The sequence below is a fragment of the Netta rufina genome (assembly GCF_964035555.1).
Source record: "Netta rufina genome assembly, chromosome: 6".
NCBI lineage: Eukaryota > Metazoa > Chordata > Aves > Anseriformes > Anatidae > Netta > Netta rufina.
In genome coordinates, this window is record NC_140129.1 from 22,977,161 (window position 1) to 22,993,060 (window position 15,900).

The following is a 15,900-nucleotide window of genomic DNA, read 5'->3' on the forward strand; positions in this document are numbered from 1 at the left end:
GAATAGGAAAGAATTGTTGAGAATTTTGTAGGGCCATTTTATCATTGTTTTGGGAAATTCTATTAGCAATTAGTAATAACGCTTAACAGAAGGAAAGGAAAAAAAAGAAAAATCTGTATCAAAGCAAGTAAAACAGCATTTAAGTACACAATGTCCTTGCACATTCATTAGAATAAACTGTGCTGCACAAAAACAGTGATAAAATAAAGCTGAGTCAAAAACTTCTTGTACTGAAAATTCAGAGAACTCATGATTCTCTGCCGGAGTCAGATTCATATCTACCAGTAAAGTCAGTGGCAAAGCAAGCAGAACAGAAAAAATAAAACACAGATGCACCATCACTAGAGAAATAATGTCAGGTCTCTGATAATTGCCAAGAGCACAATTGAGAATATAAAGCATTAAATAATTATACTAGTTAAATGCAGAGTTTAATTGCTAAAACAACTACCCCCTGTATACAAATTAAAAAAAAAAACAAAAACAAAAACAAAAACAAAACAAACAAACAAAACAAAACGAAAAAAAACATTTTTCTGAAGTTCTCAGTATCCCCATAACAATCCAATGTGTCACACATTGCTACTTTAAGAACTGAACTCTAACTGCATGTTTCACTTAATGTGAAGGGGCTACCAACAGCTCTATGACAACACACACAAAAAGATGTGACTAGGTCCATAGCCAAATACAGCTGTCAACAGATGCAAACATGAGAGATGTATCCGCATCTCACCATGTAGAGCAGTGCAGAGCTTTCCAACATTGCCTCTGACCCTCTCCAGCAATTACATTCTGCCCAGTGTTAGCAACTGTGTTCACCAAGCAGCTCATGCCCAGAAGTAACACTGCCTGGTGCTGTGCCTAAACTAATACAGCTTATTTTTGGAGTGCTTCACCTGTCTCTAAAGGTAACTTTTATCTCCAGAGTTAACTCAAATGCCACCAGGTCAGGTATCTCTGCACCCCCAGACAAGACAAACACATTTTTACCATTACTCTAGACTGCCACGGAAAAGAGAGAAAACTACGATAACAAGAGAGTGACAGGCAAAAGAGAAGGTAACATGAGTTCAAGAGAACGCTTTCAGTAATGTTATTTTGCAGAAGGAGGCAAGAATAAGGACAGATTTGCAACACAAGAAAAAAGCACCATCTCCAAGAAAGGTATCCATTTTCTTGCTCAACTTTACGACTTTTTGGAAAACAGCCTTGAAGATAAGAATATCTTCCCTTTTAGACAGGCATAGTACACGAACTGGCATATCACAGTTCCCAAAACAGGCCAGTAATTTCTGTAATGTGAGAGCTAGGCGATCTTCACAGGAAAATAAGTAATAATCATATAACTTAGGGCATAAATGCTAAAGCACAATTGAAAAGATCCTTTTTAATTCTGCTGACCAAAATACACATTGTAAAAAGATGCATAAACAAGTATTACCTTCTTTGAGTTGCTCTAAAACAGAAATCAAAAGGAAGAGCTGAAAAAAAGGACTTCTCTAGAACAGTTAAATTTACGGTTGTGGTCATCATCGTTCTTACAGATCAGTGGAACTCCACTTGTATTGTGTCATTCCTGGAATTACAGTATTTTCCATATTAAATATTGATATATATTAATTTCTGAGGATGATGTCACTATATAAGATTTGCCACTTGAGGAGAGAAAATACCAGGAAAAAGAAAATCACTCTCCTCTTCCTTGCTTGGATGCTCTGCCAGCCTCACTAACAGTCACACAAACCATGGAGGGAGGTAGTGTTGTATGCCAGTGTGGTGACTAACAACTTGTATTTCCTTCCAAACTGAGAAGAAAGTGGCTTACCTCAAGTTTTCTTTTTTTTTTTTTTTTTTTTCACAACTTCCCCTTTACTATAGCATGTCTGACACATGCAAAAAATGGGAGATGAATTCAGAATTGGGAACAGTGAAGGCTACTTTTCTTACCTTGATACTCCCAAGTTGTCGTTCCTTTAAATACAAATCTATTTGCAATAGCAGCTATAGTTTTAGTGTAAATTATTGCCAGATTGCTGTATTTTAACCTGAACAGATTCGAATAGTAATAAGAAGACTGACTCCATTAGCACCTACCATTATAGGATTTCACTTCAGTTTCTTCACAAGTTTTTCAATATATCCTTTAAAAACCCTAGCCTCTGCAATGTCAACGATAACTCTCTTGAATACAAAGCTAAGCTTGAAAACACGGGCCACAAAGTTTAAGATCTGAGAGTAAATGTTAAAAAAGAATGTTTTTAACATTTCATCTTCAAAATAGACGCTAATTCCTTCATGCTGTGTCAGAAGGATCCAATGTGATCCCACCAGCTGAAGCTGCCCCTGCTTTCCAAAGTTGTGGTTCTGCACTTTTGTATCTAGAGCACATGACCATTTCTCAAATAACAAAAAAAAAAAAAAAAAAAAAAAAAGAGAGAGAGAGAAAAGAGAGAAAAGAGAACAGACCTATAGCTTTGCAGCAATGTATCTCAGCTATATACTTATGTAACAGCAAAGACTCTCCGGGGTTTCTGTGCTGAGCAACAAGGTACGGGCATTTTTTTCTATTAATTTAAAAGAACATTCACGAGAAAAAATCTTGGTGAGCCCTTCTATCCAGAGATACAGATCACCATTATGTTTTTCAAGGTTGTTTCACAACCACAAGCAACTTTCAACATGACAATGTGTGGAATATCCAGCAATATAGCTTTACCCAATCTAATTGTTCCTATCATACCATTTCTTCTGACATTAGGAACACTAAAACAGAATGTTTCTTCAGTAAGGAATCTGGACTTATAAGGAACTGTGATATATATTTCTTAGGCTTTTAAAGACAGATACTCTTCCTGCCCTAGTCACTTAAAAAGATTCAAAGGAACTTGAGGTTTCATGTAATTTCAAAAATGCTTTCTCCATTCAGACTCCATTACAATACATTATTTACATAAAACGTACCCATCTGAAAATTGATTTTGAAAGCAAATGTGAGTACTTAATGTGAGCACCTAAACAACATATTTTTCTAACTCAAATGTAACTCCTCATCATCTGTGAACAATTTACCCAGACTGCAAATGAATGCATCAGGGGTGCAGACACTTCAAATTAGTTCAAATACAGCGTGGCTCACGTCTGTAACCTCAGCACAGCAAACCATATCTACCCCACCCCTAGGGTCAGCTAGGATGTAAAAGTAGGTTGGCTTCTTTCACTCACTGTGGAGATGACTAGTACATACCACAGTTTCGTTATGGGTGCTGTACAGAGACACACAGCCAGATTCATGTGGAACCATCCCAGGTCCAAACAAATAAGAGAAGTTAAGAGAACGCTCAAGTGACACCTCTCTCCCTGCTGCTCAAGGTTCACAGCACGTCCATCACATTGTGCATATACTACAGGGAACTCTGAGGTGAAACACAGAATAAATTTATATAAGGAGTATTGCATTTGTAACAAAATACCTCTGAGGTCAAACAAGTAACATCTGACAGACAGATAAGCTAAACTGGGCCTGTTTTCTGCAGTGGTGAGTAAATAAACAAGATCTGGAGCTCTTACTTTTGAACTGTATACCAGAGAAAATACAAGTTCAGAATTCATGGGCCTGATATATCCTGATATTCTCCTGATATAGGTTGGCATTCACAGTTTACAGCAGGAGAAACTGAACTCAACATTCTCCAGTGAGGTTACTGGTATTTACACCTCTCAATCTTCCAAATTTTATAACTGCAATTGCAGGACAAAATGAGAGATTAATGATAAAAGAATAGTACACATGGGCTTTTCTGTGCGTCATGACTGCAGTGACAGCTGACTACAAAACCTAATTTAAAATCCAAGGTTTTTTTTTCAGTTGTTCTTTCCCTTATAGACAGGGGAGACGAAACACAAGCAACCATAAAGCAGTGCTTTATGCAGGACATGAAGCTGAAATGCTGTCTTTTATACTAACCTGCAACCTAATACATATGTAATATGTACATAATACCTAGTGAGTTAGGCTCTAGGAGCAATAGAAAACTAACAATTGGGATTCTTGGTTCTGGTGTTTACAAGGGTGATTAGATGTGAGCTATCTAAGCCAGTGCATTTAACCTGTTCAGCTAAGGAAGCAGCATGTTCCAGTGCACTGAGTGCCAGGTTCTATTTTCAACTCTACCTGAAATTACATGTACTTTGTTCAACTTCTCAACTCAACTGTTTGAAAAGTTACACAGACAGTGAAAAATGTCTGCTTTTCAAACAAAGAGTCTGCAATTTTACTGAAGAACAAAGGCTAGCATGTTCACAAAACTGTAAACAGTAGATTAGGCTAATATTCCCAACTCGCATCTCAGAGAGCAAGCACTGCTGTAACCCAGAACTATCCTAACACAGGGGATGCTACCAAAAGAACAACGGAAGCCTCATAAAACAAGATATTTTGCATCTCTGTGTAGAGTGTGAGTCATGAGTGACATTGGTTCTGTCTATACACACAATGAAAAATGAAATTGACTTGTGAAACATTCCCACATTTGCGGTTAACATGGGAAAACACAAAAAAAAAAATGCCATGCAACTTAGATGTTGGTAAGAGCTTTACAGTTCACCCACAGACAAAGGAATAAAACCTGACAAAGGTTTCTCTGTAGAGGTAATCACAACATGGTAAGCTGTAAATAAAGCAAACACAAACACCTGTGTAAAGTGAGAAGGTGAAAGCTCAACAAAAGAGAGGTGGAGGGTCAAACTGAAAGAAACAGACTGCTCACAGGCAATCCTCTGCTTTGTTATTGTGTTTGCAATAAAAGCTAAGTTTACCATAAAAACACTGTCAGAAACATAATAAAGCATGAGTGTTACAGCTGAAACAAATGAAAACAGTGAAATAGAATCTAAACTGGAGCCAGTTTAAATATTAAATACATTGCTATGATGGAGTAATATAGCTTAAAGCAAACAAAGACAAAAGACGACTTTTTCAGATTGAAAGCTTAACGTGCTATTACCGAAATCAATGAAGATGCACACTTGGGATGTAATGCCCTGGGTTGTTGAGCACAGAGTCCAGTGACCTCAATCACAAGATTAAGCTGTTACACAGATTGAAAATTCAGTCATGAGGAGCAAACAAAAGACTGCTTGGGAAAAAAACAGTCAGATCTCTGTATTGTGAAGCATGAAAATATTTATTATTTTTTTTAAATGACCGTTTTTTCATTAATAAATAGGACTAGCTAATATTTCAAATATATGCAAGTCACCAAAGCACTACCATGCAACTCTGAGGCCACAGTTTGTATTTTACAAGGTTTCACATTTGTTCATAGTACACTCTGCACAATTAGAAGAAAACGCGAGATCTGTGATTCATATTTTAGAGAATGTATTGCTATTAAAGGCTGGACCAAACAGTTTTTGAACCAAACGATACAAAATGGCATCATATGTTAAGTGGAAGAACCTTTTGGGTTCATTCAGTGGTTACAATCAAAAAAAAACAGATGGTAATCTGAGAATCTACATGGTTTCAAAGGAACTAAATGAAAATATCAAAAGAGAACATTTTCATCTGCCAACTTGAACAACACAGAGAAGCTGCTCTCTAATGGTGCAGCCAGATTCTGGCAAATACCTCCTCAAGAGACAAGTTCCAAAATAAAATGTTTTGATTACATAGATTTTTCAGACTTCCTTTTAGCATATGTTCTATACAGAAGTGATCGATAAAATATTACTACATCAAATGTTCAAAGGAATTCCTTGTGTTTGCAGTGCTAGCTTACTGATACAGGAGCCACTGCAAAGACATATGAAAAAAGAGTTGGTTATTAAGAACAGTAATAAATAAAACCTAAAATACATTTAATAAAAATGCACTTTTAGGAGGTTCTGCAGGGGAATTGAGCTGTTTACAAAGAAAAAATAAAGACTGTCACATAAAATTTAAGAACAAGTTGAGAAATGTCAGAAGTGGTCATGCTGTTTCCCTGTTTGATGACAGTGTTGGAAATTCATCTCAGGAGTCTCTACTACAATAAGCTATTGTCTGTAAATTTAGCGTCATAGGTATGAATAAGCTCTCTATCAACACAGAAAATGGGGTGTCTGTCCAAAGAAATTTACAGTCTTGTAGATAAAGTCATTTTTTAATAAGAGTTGGAATGAAAAAGAATCTAATCAAGAATGGACAAGCTGAAAGACAGGATGATTTAAAAATTTTCACCACGTCGCTGGTGCCAAAATATCTTTACGCAGAACTATCAAAGTTTCCAGGGATGAAATACAAAATGTTCTGAAAGCCATACAAACAGTATAAAAGATGTTTTTCATCTGTAGATTTTACCACAAGCCCATTAAGGTCTTAAAACACAGACTTTAATAAAAGAAACTTTCAAGGGCTAAGTGCTGGCGGTTTAATGCTTTAGTAAGTGTTTATAGATTAAAAGCCTTGACTAAAACAAATAGGAATTCTTTGTCTCAATTTAGCAATGTAGATTAAGTATAACTCTTTCAAGGATACAAAGACTGATATCGATACAGTACAATTTGAAATTGGAATGTAGCCCAGATAACAAGATGTTACTGACAAATACAAATACACAACATGCATTTTTCCTTAATCAAAGCGTTAAGGCAAGTAAAAACAAAAGAAGGTACAGGTGACCAACTAACATACTTGTTCCCAAAAGATATCATGAAATATAGTAATGCAGAAAATCACCAACAGATTACGTTTGAAACAACAACAACAAAACTCTGGTAATGAACTGTTAATCAGAAGCACAAGAACTGAAATTAATCTAGGGAGTGGAATGTTGATAACTGAAGCCAAGAAGCTAGTTTCTTTAAATTCTCACGGTCAGGATTGTCATATACAACTGAAATACACACCAACACCATGGTGAAAACGTTTGAATTGTACAGCACATAATACATAAGATTGTAACTACTGACAGTGAATAACAGCTGAGTAGAACAGACAGGAAAGGATTTCCTGAGAGATCCAGCTCAGGTCCAGCAGTTGTTCATAAGGAAAAAGACCATCACATTATTGGGAATTGTCACATTTCTAACATACCTAGCACACATTTCTTGGTGGCATGGCTGCTACCACCACCATTAAAGTAATTCCTCCTACCAGTGCTGCCTAATTTGTACCAAAGTCTTTCTAACATTTTGTAAACACTGGAGAGAAGGAACTGCATACATAGTATTATAGTAACAAATTACAAAGGAACAGGACTGAGGAAGAGGAAAGCAATACAAATAATAATAGACAAAAGCAAACGGAATAGCAACTTTATTTCTAGGGAAATCTCTTCAGAGGAACCTGAGACGGAACATGGGTAATTTAGAGAATGACTCACTCACAATAAGAACCTGCTGAAAAGTTGCTTAAAAAACAACAACAACTCATTGCTTTTTGAATCTGCAGTGGGAAAAAAAAAATCCTTTCTCAAAGACAAAGACACATGCAAACCCTATCATGTATTAAATTATTAGAAAGACACGCCTGTCCCTCAGATCAAATAAAATAACCAATGAAATACACTCACACGTGCCACAACATAAGGTACTTCTAAAGTGCAAATGGTACATGCTAATTCAGGAAAGTCATTCTAAACCTCTTCTCAGAAAACAAACAAATAAAATAACAACAACAAAGTTTTCCTAACCAACAAATCAAGATATCCCAGAAACAAGATTGATTCAAAACATCATTACAGTAACTCATGAAATTCTATACTGAGGGACAACTTAGATCTGTCGTGAGTTTCAAACCACAACTAGTAATGTGAACTCGGAGTTCTTGGACACGTTAAGTAAACAAATAAATAAAAACTAAATGAGTACAACTAACTAGGGATTAAGAGATTATAAACATGAATTTATTATGGTTTCACTATGCAGTACCTTCCAATTGGAGGACAGGGAGGGAGAAGGAAGTTTGCTGGAGTTATTTTTATTGCAATAATCCTTACCTTTTTATCTACTTAAATAACAGCAATTCTGGAAGGGATCTGCCTTAGCTGACTGTGGAAGTTGCTGAGTGATTTCTGAATTAAAACCATACAGCTCAAACCTGAAAATCTTAGTGTACTATTTAAGGAAACAGTAATAAAAAACATCAAAAAGCACATTTGAGTGTTTCTTGATTTTTTTAATAAACAATAAAGCAGCATATACTGATAAACACCTTTGTTCTTGCAAATCAGCTGCTTTTTGACCTTCATGTTTAGCTTCTATCATCATCAAGAAAAAATACGAAGCTCTGATTCAGACTATGATTCATGGCAGAATCAGATCTCAGCACAGTGCAGAAACCCACACAAATTACTGCAGATTTGGATTAATAATATTTTGCGTCAGTTTGACAGAAACAATTTAGGAAAGGTAAATGCAAAAAGCAGCTACCAACAGCTAAATGATTTTTGAATCCACTGTTAAACATAACCCACTGAACAATAACTCTCTTACCTGATAGTTAACTAAAATAAATTTTATCTGACCCCTACACAGACTTTCATATCATCAGTAATGCAGTTGTCTTCATAATCTTGAGTATTAAAGTTTTCTTGCTCTGTCTTTCATAACTTTACCTTAAAAGGTTTCTATTTTTATTGGTATAATTATATTTTCAGTTAACATGCTATTTTGTGCCTCTAATAAGGCAACAATAAGGCCCCAGCAACCACTCACACAGTATCTCTGTGCATGTTCTTTTTTCCCTATTTTACATCTGTTACATAATGATCGATCTTTAAGCAATGTTTCTAGTATGCAGAATACCATAAATCTTTGTCTAAAATACCAATACAATGTATAATTTGTATAAAATATCAAATATACGATTTACAGATACAGCAACATTTTCAGAAATGTGCAACACAGTAATGTAGAAGGCAAGGCAAAACTTTTAAGCAGACATAAAGCAAGATATACAAATAAAACAATCCTCCTTATTGTTTTGGAGGATTTGGAGTCCAATAACCATCAGAAGTATGAGACCAGCCCTTACTAAAGGTATATAAACAGAAAATTAGAGACTCCGGATAATAAAATAGCACAGCTCTCTGCTTCCCTGCAGTAACTAGTTACAGTCTTGTGGAAAACACCAGGAATACAGAAAATGGCAACCAATCTCAATCTCATATTTTTGGGATATAAGGCTCATTCATTATGTTTGCTTACATTCTGCTTCTGCTATCCTCAACAGCTCTAGAAACACACCTGCCAAATTCGTTGGAAAATATGTACTCAACTTCACCTAAAGAAGTTAATCCATCGTAAAACTTTTTGAAAAATTTACAAATAAAATTATGGGTTTTGATTTCATTCTCACATTTTTTATACTGGTCTTCTTTCTTGTTACATAATTATAATGAATATTCTTTTGTCATTTTTTTAAGCTAGATTGTCTGCAATTAGTGTAACACCAGCTTCAGTATGTAGAAGTTAACACACTCATCCATTCACAACAGGTGCCACAGCAGAGTACCTATCTGTTCTACTGAAATATATCCTTAATGTGCTCTCTGCTCCATTTTAATTCCCTTCTTATGTAAGAACTGATTCTGAATTAGCAAAAACTGAAAATACAAAAAATAAATAACACTTATCAGTTGTGCCAGATTTTAGATTCTTATTTAACATCCAATAAAATATTTCCAAGGGGTTTCTAAACTGAACTGATCCTTATGTCAAAGCTTTCTGGTAAACAGCATATTACTTGACTTTTATGGTTAATTTTCATAACTATTAAATGTAGCATCAATACATACCTGCAATTTCTTCTATGGAGTTAGCTCTCATGTCCAACAAAACTGTGCCATTCAGGATACAGCTTCTCAGCTCAAACAAGCTATGAAGTGACAGTGTGGCAACATAGGGTTTGCTCCACCTCTCTCCACCATCCTCTACATCTTCTTCAAACTTTAACCACCTGTGCAAACAATCAATTTTATAACTCTACTATGCATAAGAAATGTAATATACATTACTGCCATGGGTACTGTAAGAACACTGTTAAACATGTCACAGAGACAAAAAGAGAAGCATTTTAAGAAAGAATTCTTGTATTTTACAAAACCTTTGAGTAATTCTCCAGCAAAAAAGTATAATACTATGATGGAACAATTATGAAAAGGATAGAGGAGAAGAATTTCTGGTAGAAAAAAATCAAAAGCTATGCATAAGAAACACAGAACTTTCTCCATTTAGTTTCCACTTGGGACTAAACACAAAAAGAAAGTTTCTAATTTAATCACAACAGAGTAAAGAGATATTGTTCATTTAAAGTAATGTGTATTGACATATTGACACTTCATGGAAACTCAATCTATTATCAACACCATAAGCTTTTCACAAAAGACACTGATAAGAACTGTTAGCCTGTTCGTTACTTAACTGCACTAAGCCATTCAGCAAAGGCAGTAAAATACTATGCATAATTTAGGCTATTTTTCATTTAAAAGTTCAGTCAGTTAAAATGAAAACCTCACAGGCACATACATGCATACACAAATACAAACAGTGTAAACATTTGTGTACTGTCTTTCAAGCCCCAAAATATGTGCCTTACTTGGTTAAAACTGGCACCTGAATACCTGAAATAGCACTTTAGAATCCAGTAATATCGTCATATCTATTTTGAGTCTCATTTACCTCTTCTCAGGTTCTGTGTAAATCTGGAGAGACTTCAATAAAGTTAAAGGAGACATGAAACTCACATAATGAGATCAGTCTTTTGTTATTAGACAGCTAAAAGAACTTTCTTGTATTTTTTTTTTAATTGTTTACTGATAAAAATTACACTTAAAATTTTCAAAGAATACTAAACAAACAAACAAAACCCGGAGAAGTTGGTTGATATATGCAAAACTGTTTTAAATTAAAGTTATTAAGTCTTTGAAGCCTACACAGATGTTGCTGTATGGAACCATGCAGCCTGCCAGCTTGGCAAGGCTTAAACAGCTGCAGCCACAGCAGAAGCCTCTTTCACTTGACAACAGCAACAGCACTTGCTTATTTTATGTGGACCAGGCAGCAGAGAACTAGAGAAGAGTCTCACAGCTTGACAGTACCTTCACACTTGTTTCTAGACAGCAGGCAAGTATAGACCTTAAGACCTCTAAAGCAGAGCAATTTCTAGTGTTCCAATCCCTGCAGCCCGGTGACAGCAGATACATCTGTCCTCTAACTTTCCTGCCCCACCTAATTCTGCTCCTACCTCTAAAATCTGCCTGTGTACCCCTATTTTATATTATACTTTCCTCCATGCAGTCACTGTGTACCAGATTCTTCCCCTTCTGTTGTTAACCTGGAAGTAGCTACCACTTCTGTGACCCACTCATCACCAGCAGGTTGCTACATTGCTGGTGTGCTCCCCTGCTTCTAACTCCACCAGCTGCCTCCAAGTGATTCATTTCTCCATCATGTGCATACATCATTTGCCCTCTTCTCTGCTCCTACGAAATCTCCTATCTCCTGTTCCTAGCTGTATTCTCCTCTTCGTGTTTAAACATTTTTCTCTCCATTTCATCTGTACTGGCCAGTTGCCACGTCTCAGCTTTGCCCATAAGATGCTCCTCTCCATCAGACTTCTATTCTCCACTTTCTTCACTGCAATCTCTTTTCTCTCTCCAAACATAGCTGGGCTACCTCCTTTACCTTTTCCATTCTGCAAGAGAAACAGCAAGAAGGACACAGCACACACAAAAATTTGCCTCCTGAGAGCTGTACCGTGAAATTAAAATTGAGTTTATAATATGCATGTGCAAACAAGGTTTTCCACATGGATATTCAAAAGCAACATCACTACTTTAAACACACATTAATACACCCCACTACTACCAAACTCAAAGCCATGATTTGAGGAGATGAGATATAACAAGTCAAGTCAAGAGAATTACAAAGAAGTCAGGTGGTGAGGGAGGGTGTTCATTTTGCAGTTGCATTTGAACTTCATAAGACAAGGCTGCTCCTACCTTATTCAAGGTGCCCACATTTCCAACCTGAAAATGAGCTAGACCTCTTTGTGGCCACAAAATTCTAAATGTGATGGATTAATTGCTTGCTAACAGTCTGTAAAACATCCACAGTTTTCCTTCTCATCCCTCTGTTTCCTATGTTTCTAATCCTTTTAGGAGTTTTATAAGATTACTACCTTTGTTCTTGGGTATAACCAATTCTTTCTAGTATACAATCATTTCATTTTATGCTGATTCAAACAAAAGATTAAAGATCATGCTACATACATACTAAAAACAATGATCCAAGCATAGATTTTTACAGAATCTGATCAGGAATCTCCTACTGTCATTGCCTTCTGTTCATGTAACTAGTCTTTAACACTGCTTATCTGATTATACCGCTACAGTCTGTCCTATTTTGAACATACTGACCAATGCCAAGTAGATTTGAAATGACAGATAAAAGACAAACATGTTCTTAAAAGTTTCCTGAAAACAGGTGACTGAACAAAAACAGGCAACCTGTTCAACTTTATAACTAGAGCTCGTATCTCACATAACAAGAAAAGTTGAAATCATGACAACAACTTTAAAGTTTGTAGTGTTAATCAAACAGGAAAGTTCAAGCACTGCATTAAAACCCATAGGGAACTATTACTATTGCTCAAACAATTATTCTTGCTATAGTGATCAAATCCACCTCAGTTAATCGATTTGAAGAGTATTAATTTTATGGGTTGCATCCAGTTTCCTACTAAAACTTACGTGTTTTAACACATAATCCTACATTTTTACTTAATGAGCTAACAGTCTAATACAGAAACATAAATCATACCCAGCTGAGAGAATTCTACATTTGGACTACACCTATTTTAAGAAGTGTTACATAAGTTTATTCATCAAGTGAAAATCATGTTTATCACCTTTTAGCTTTTCAGAATTATTCCTGTTATGTCAGATAATCCTTTTTTAACATATCAAATGAGAAACAGCAGCAAAGTAAATAAATCTCTAACATTACATACAGTCATTCAATACTAACTGTTCAAGTGTTCTGTTGTGTTGCTTTGTTGTGTTGTTTTTTTGTTTTTTTTTAATCAGAATAACATTTCAACAACTCTCTGAACTCATGCACAAGATTCTACAATACAAATGGCTTTGAAATTCAAATCCAGGAATGGATCCTAAGTTTGTCAATTTTCCACTCTTCCGTGTTCTTAGACACAAAAAAAAAAAAAAAAAAACACCTTACTTCTGCAGCTCAACTCCACATATTGATATGGTTAATAAATAAAAGCCTTTTATAATTTTCCAGAAAACCCCATCTGTATATTGAGCTCCATGTCATGTATACCATGTGCTTGGAAAATATTTAGAACTATCTTGATTTGGTCTGATCATGGAACATTAGCTTCATTCATATGATGTCTTCTGCTCATAGAGATATATCAGTGGAAGTCTCGTAGAGGTATACCAATAATGAGGTTTAGTTCCTCTGTTAGCATATTTGCTGGAACAAAGCATTCCACGGGAGTTTCACCAAAGTACGTTATCACAGAAAAATTATTAAACAGATATGTGTGTATACATATAAAGGATCTTCTACAGTCATCTCCACTGTTTTTTCAGGAGTCAATAGAAGAGCGTGCATACTTCATTGTAGACTTGGTTACAACATTTTGGTGCGTAATATGAAGTGGGTGAAGTTTGAACACAACCTATTTAATAGTCTGTTATGTTTGCAGCAGAGAGCTGGAGTATGCATTCACTTAAAACCCTCTCAAGACTCAATGCTAGTAGCGTAACCTTACAATCTGTATCAACCTCCACATAAGCTTTTCCCTGCGTAGGCTACTAGAAAATGAACCAAATAAACAAGAATGTCAGAAACAAAAATGGAAGTGACAAACCAAAGGGTTTTTTGACCTTGGAAGGAATTTTTGCTCCATTTGGAGATGCTTTTCACTTCATACACCTGATCTCATCCATTTTCTGATCATTTTCAATTTACTGAACAGTTTAGTTTCTAAACTATGAACAGAGGTTTAGTTTCATAACTACTCTGCAACTTCATTAAAATACAAGGCTAAATGCTTTCTTCTTGGTTCCAATGCATCTGTTTTCCTCATTGCAACATATTCATGTCTGTTCTGGAAATATAGTGATATTCTCCTGAAATTTTCATTTGATATTAGCAGGTAATTGAGACACAGCAGTTTGGGTAAAACTTGCTGGAAATTAGCCATTACTTTCCAGCCATGACAGCAAGCAACCATAGGATAGGTCTGAACATGAATTTCTTTCTTAATGCCTGTAATTTTCAACTGCATTACTGTATGTACAAAACAAGACAAACCGTTGTCTCTTTACAAACTTACTGGAAATAGGATATAAAGGATATACACTATACATCATGCATTCTCTACACAATCATACAGCTAGGCAATATATAAAAATTATTAAATCAGTAAGATTGACTATTGATTTTAAAAGAATTATGTTTCCTCTATCTTGACATCAATTAATACAGAAGAACTTACTAATTTTACCACCTCTATACCAATAGAACCAAGATATTTCCTTGTGCTTTATGACTAATTCCATGGATGGGACAACTTAAATCAGATCATTGAATGGAGTTGGCTATAGCATCGACATACTTTTTTTGCCCCTACTAATTCACCTGCAGGAATACTTTTGTTCATTAGAAATGTTAGTCAAGAATTGGAAACTGAAGAATGTCAAACCTACATACTCCCATGTGCTTGGGGGTGGGGAGGAAATCTACAAAAGGACTTACTCTTCCAAACAAATGAAATAGGAATAGAGCACATTTACATAAAGAACACCAAGTTTCAGTCAAATCTTATCTACAGCTCCCTTTGATATGTTACTATTTTGATCAAGCGAGAACAAAATGTCTCAAATAGTTTTACAAGTTTGCTCAAGATACATATATATATATATATGTATATATTTAAGGCTGAATTGTTCATGCAATTTCAATCAAACAGAAAAGAGGAACATATGGATTAATTGCATCAGAGTTGATCCAACCCCTTGTTCCAGCAGCACTTGGTGAAATTAATATTGAACCACTTATTAACATCACTCTCACTAAACACAATTAATGACTGAGTCTCCCTCTGTATCACTTGCCTTTGAATTAATCTACCTGGAACCCCGTCCAAAACCACATAACAGAACTTACAAATACTTCTAGTGGTATTTTTCACACAGATGGATAAAGTATAATGAAGATGGTAGAGCAACAAACTCAGTGTTTATCCTTTCCATAACATGCTTTTAATCAAATCAGTATTTCTCAAGTCTTGGATCAAGCACTACTACCAAAAATACTTTACTGAAAGTACTTTACAATAGCATAGATAATTCCAGATGAGTGTTCAATTCTATGTCCTACACAGACTTAAATATTTCCTTACCTGTATTGGAAACACTGCTTGTCATGCATACTAGAAGATTATTTATCTTTTTTGTACTGGCACCTCATTGTTATTCTGTTTTCTACTCTGTACATCACCACTCCTTCTCCCATCTCCAATGTATTAGTTGCTAAGTATAGTATATGATCTTGCATGTTAAACACAATCTCATTTTTACTACTGTACTCGAAGTCATCCCGTTCTTTGTATTTAATAAGACTAATTCTTTCTGTTCCTTGTCACTTTCCTCCGGTTTCGTCTTTCAGCACAACCTGCTGCACCTCTTCAATTAGCCCCTTACCCACTAATATAATTTTTATTAATTAAACTGTCTTATTGCAAATTCTGATTGCTATATCACATCAAATGCTCTACTAAAACAAATAAATCAGATCTACTGTTTTTCTTGTAAAAAAAAAAAAACAAACAATTTTTTGATTAAAAAGCATTATTTAGTCTGACTTGATACACCACTGAATTGT

General features: G+C 35.4%; 1 protein-coding gene across 3 annotated transcripts in view; it reads right to left on the reverse strand.

Moving 5' to 3' along the window:
* SLC4A10 (solute carrier family 4 member 10) overlaps positions 1–15,900 on the reverse strand; it is a gene marked incomplete at both ends in the record, with an annotated part of 152,998 nt that overhangs the window by 56,533 nt on the left and 80,565 nt on the right. For all 3 annotated transcript variants that reach the window (XM_084289662.1, XM_084289661.1, XM_084289660.1), the window contains one exon: positions 9,783–9,943. In XM_084289662.1, coding sequence (XP_084145788.1) covers positions 9,783–9,943 — 161 coding nt within the window. The remainder of the gene's footprint in view (positions 1–9,782; positions 9,944–15,900) is intronic.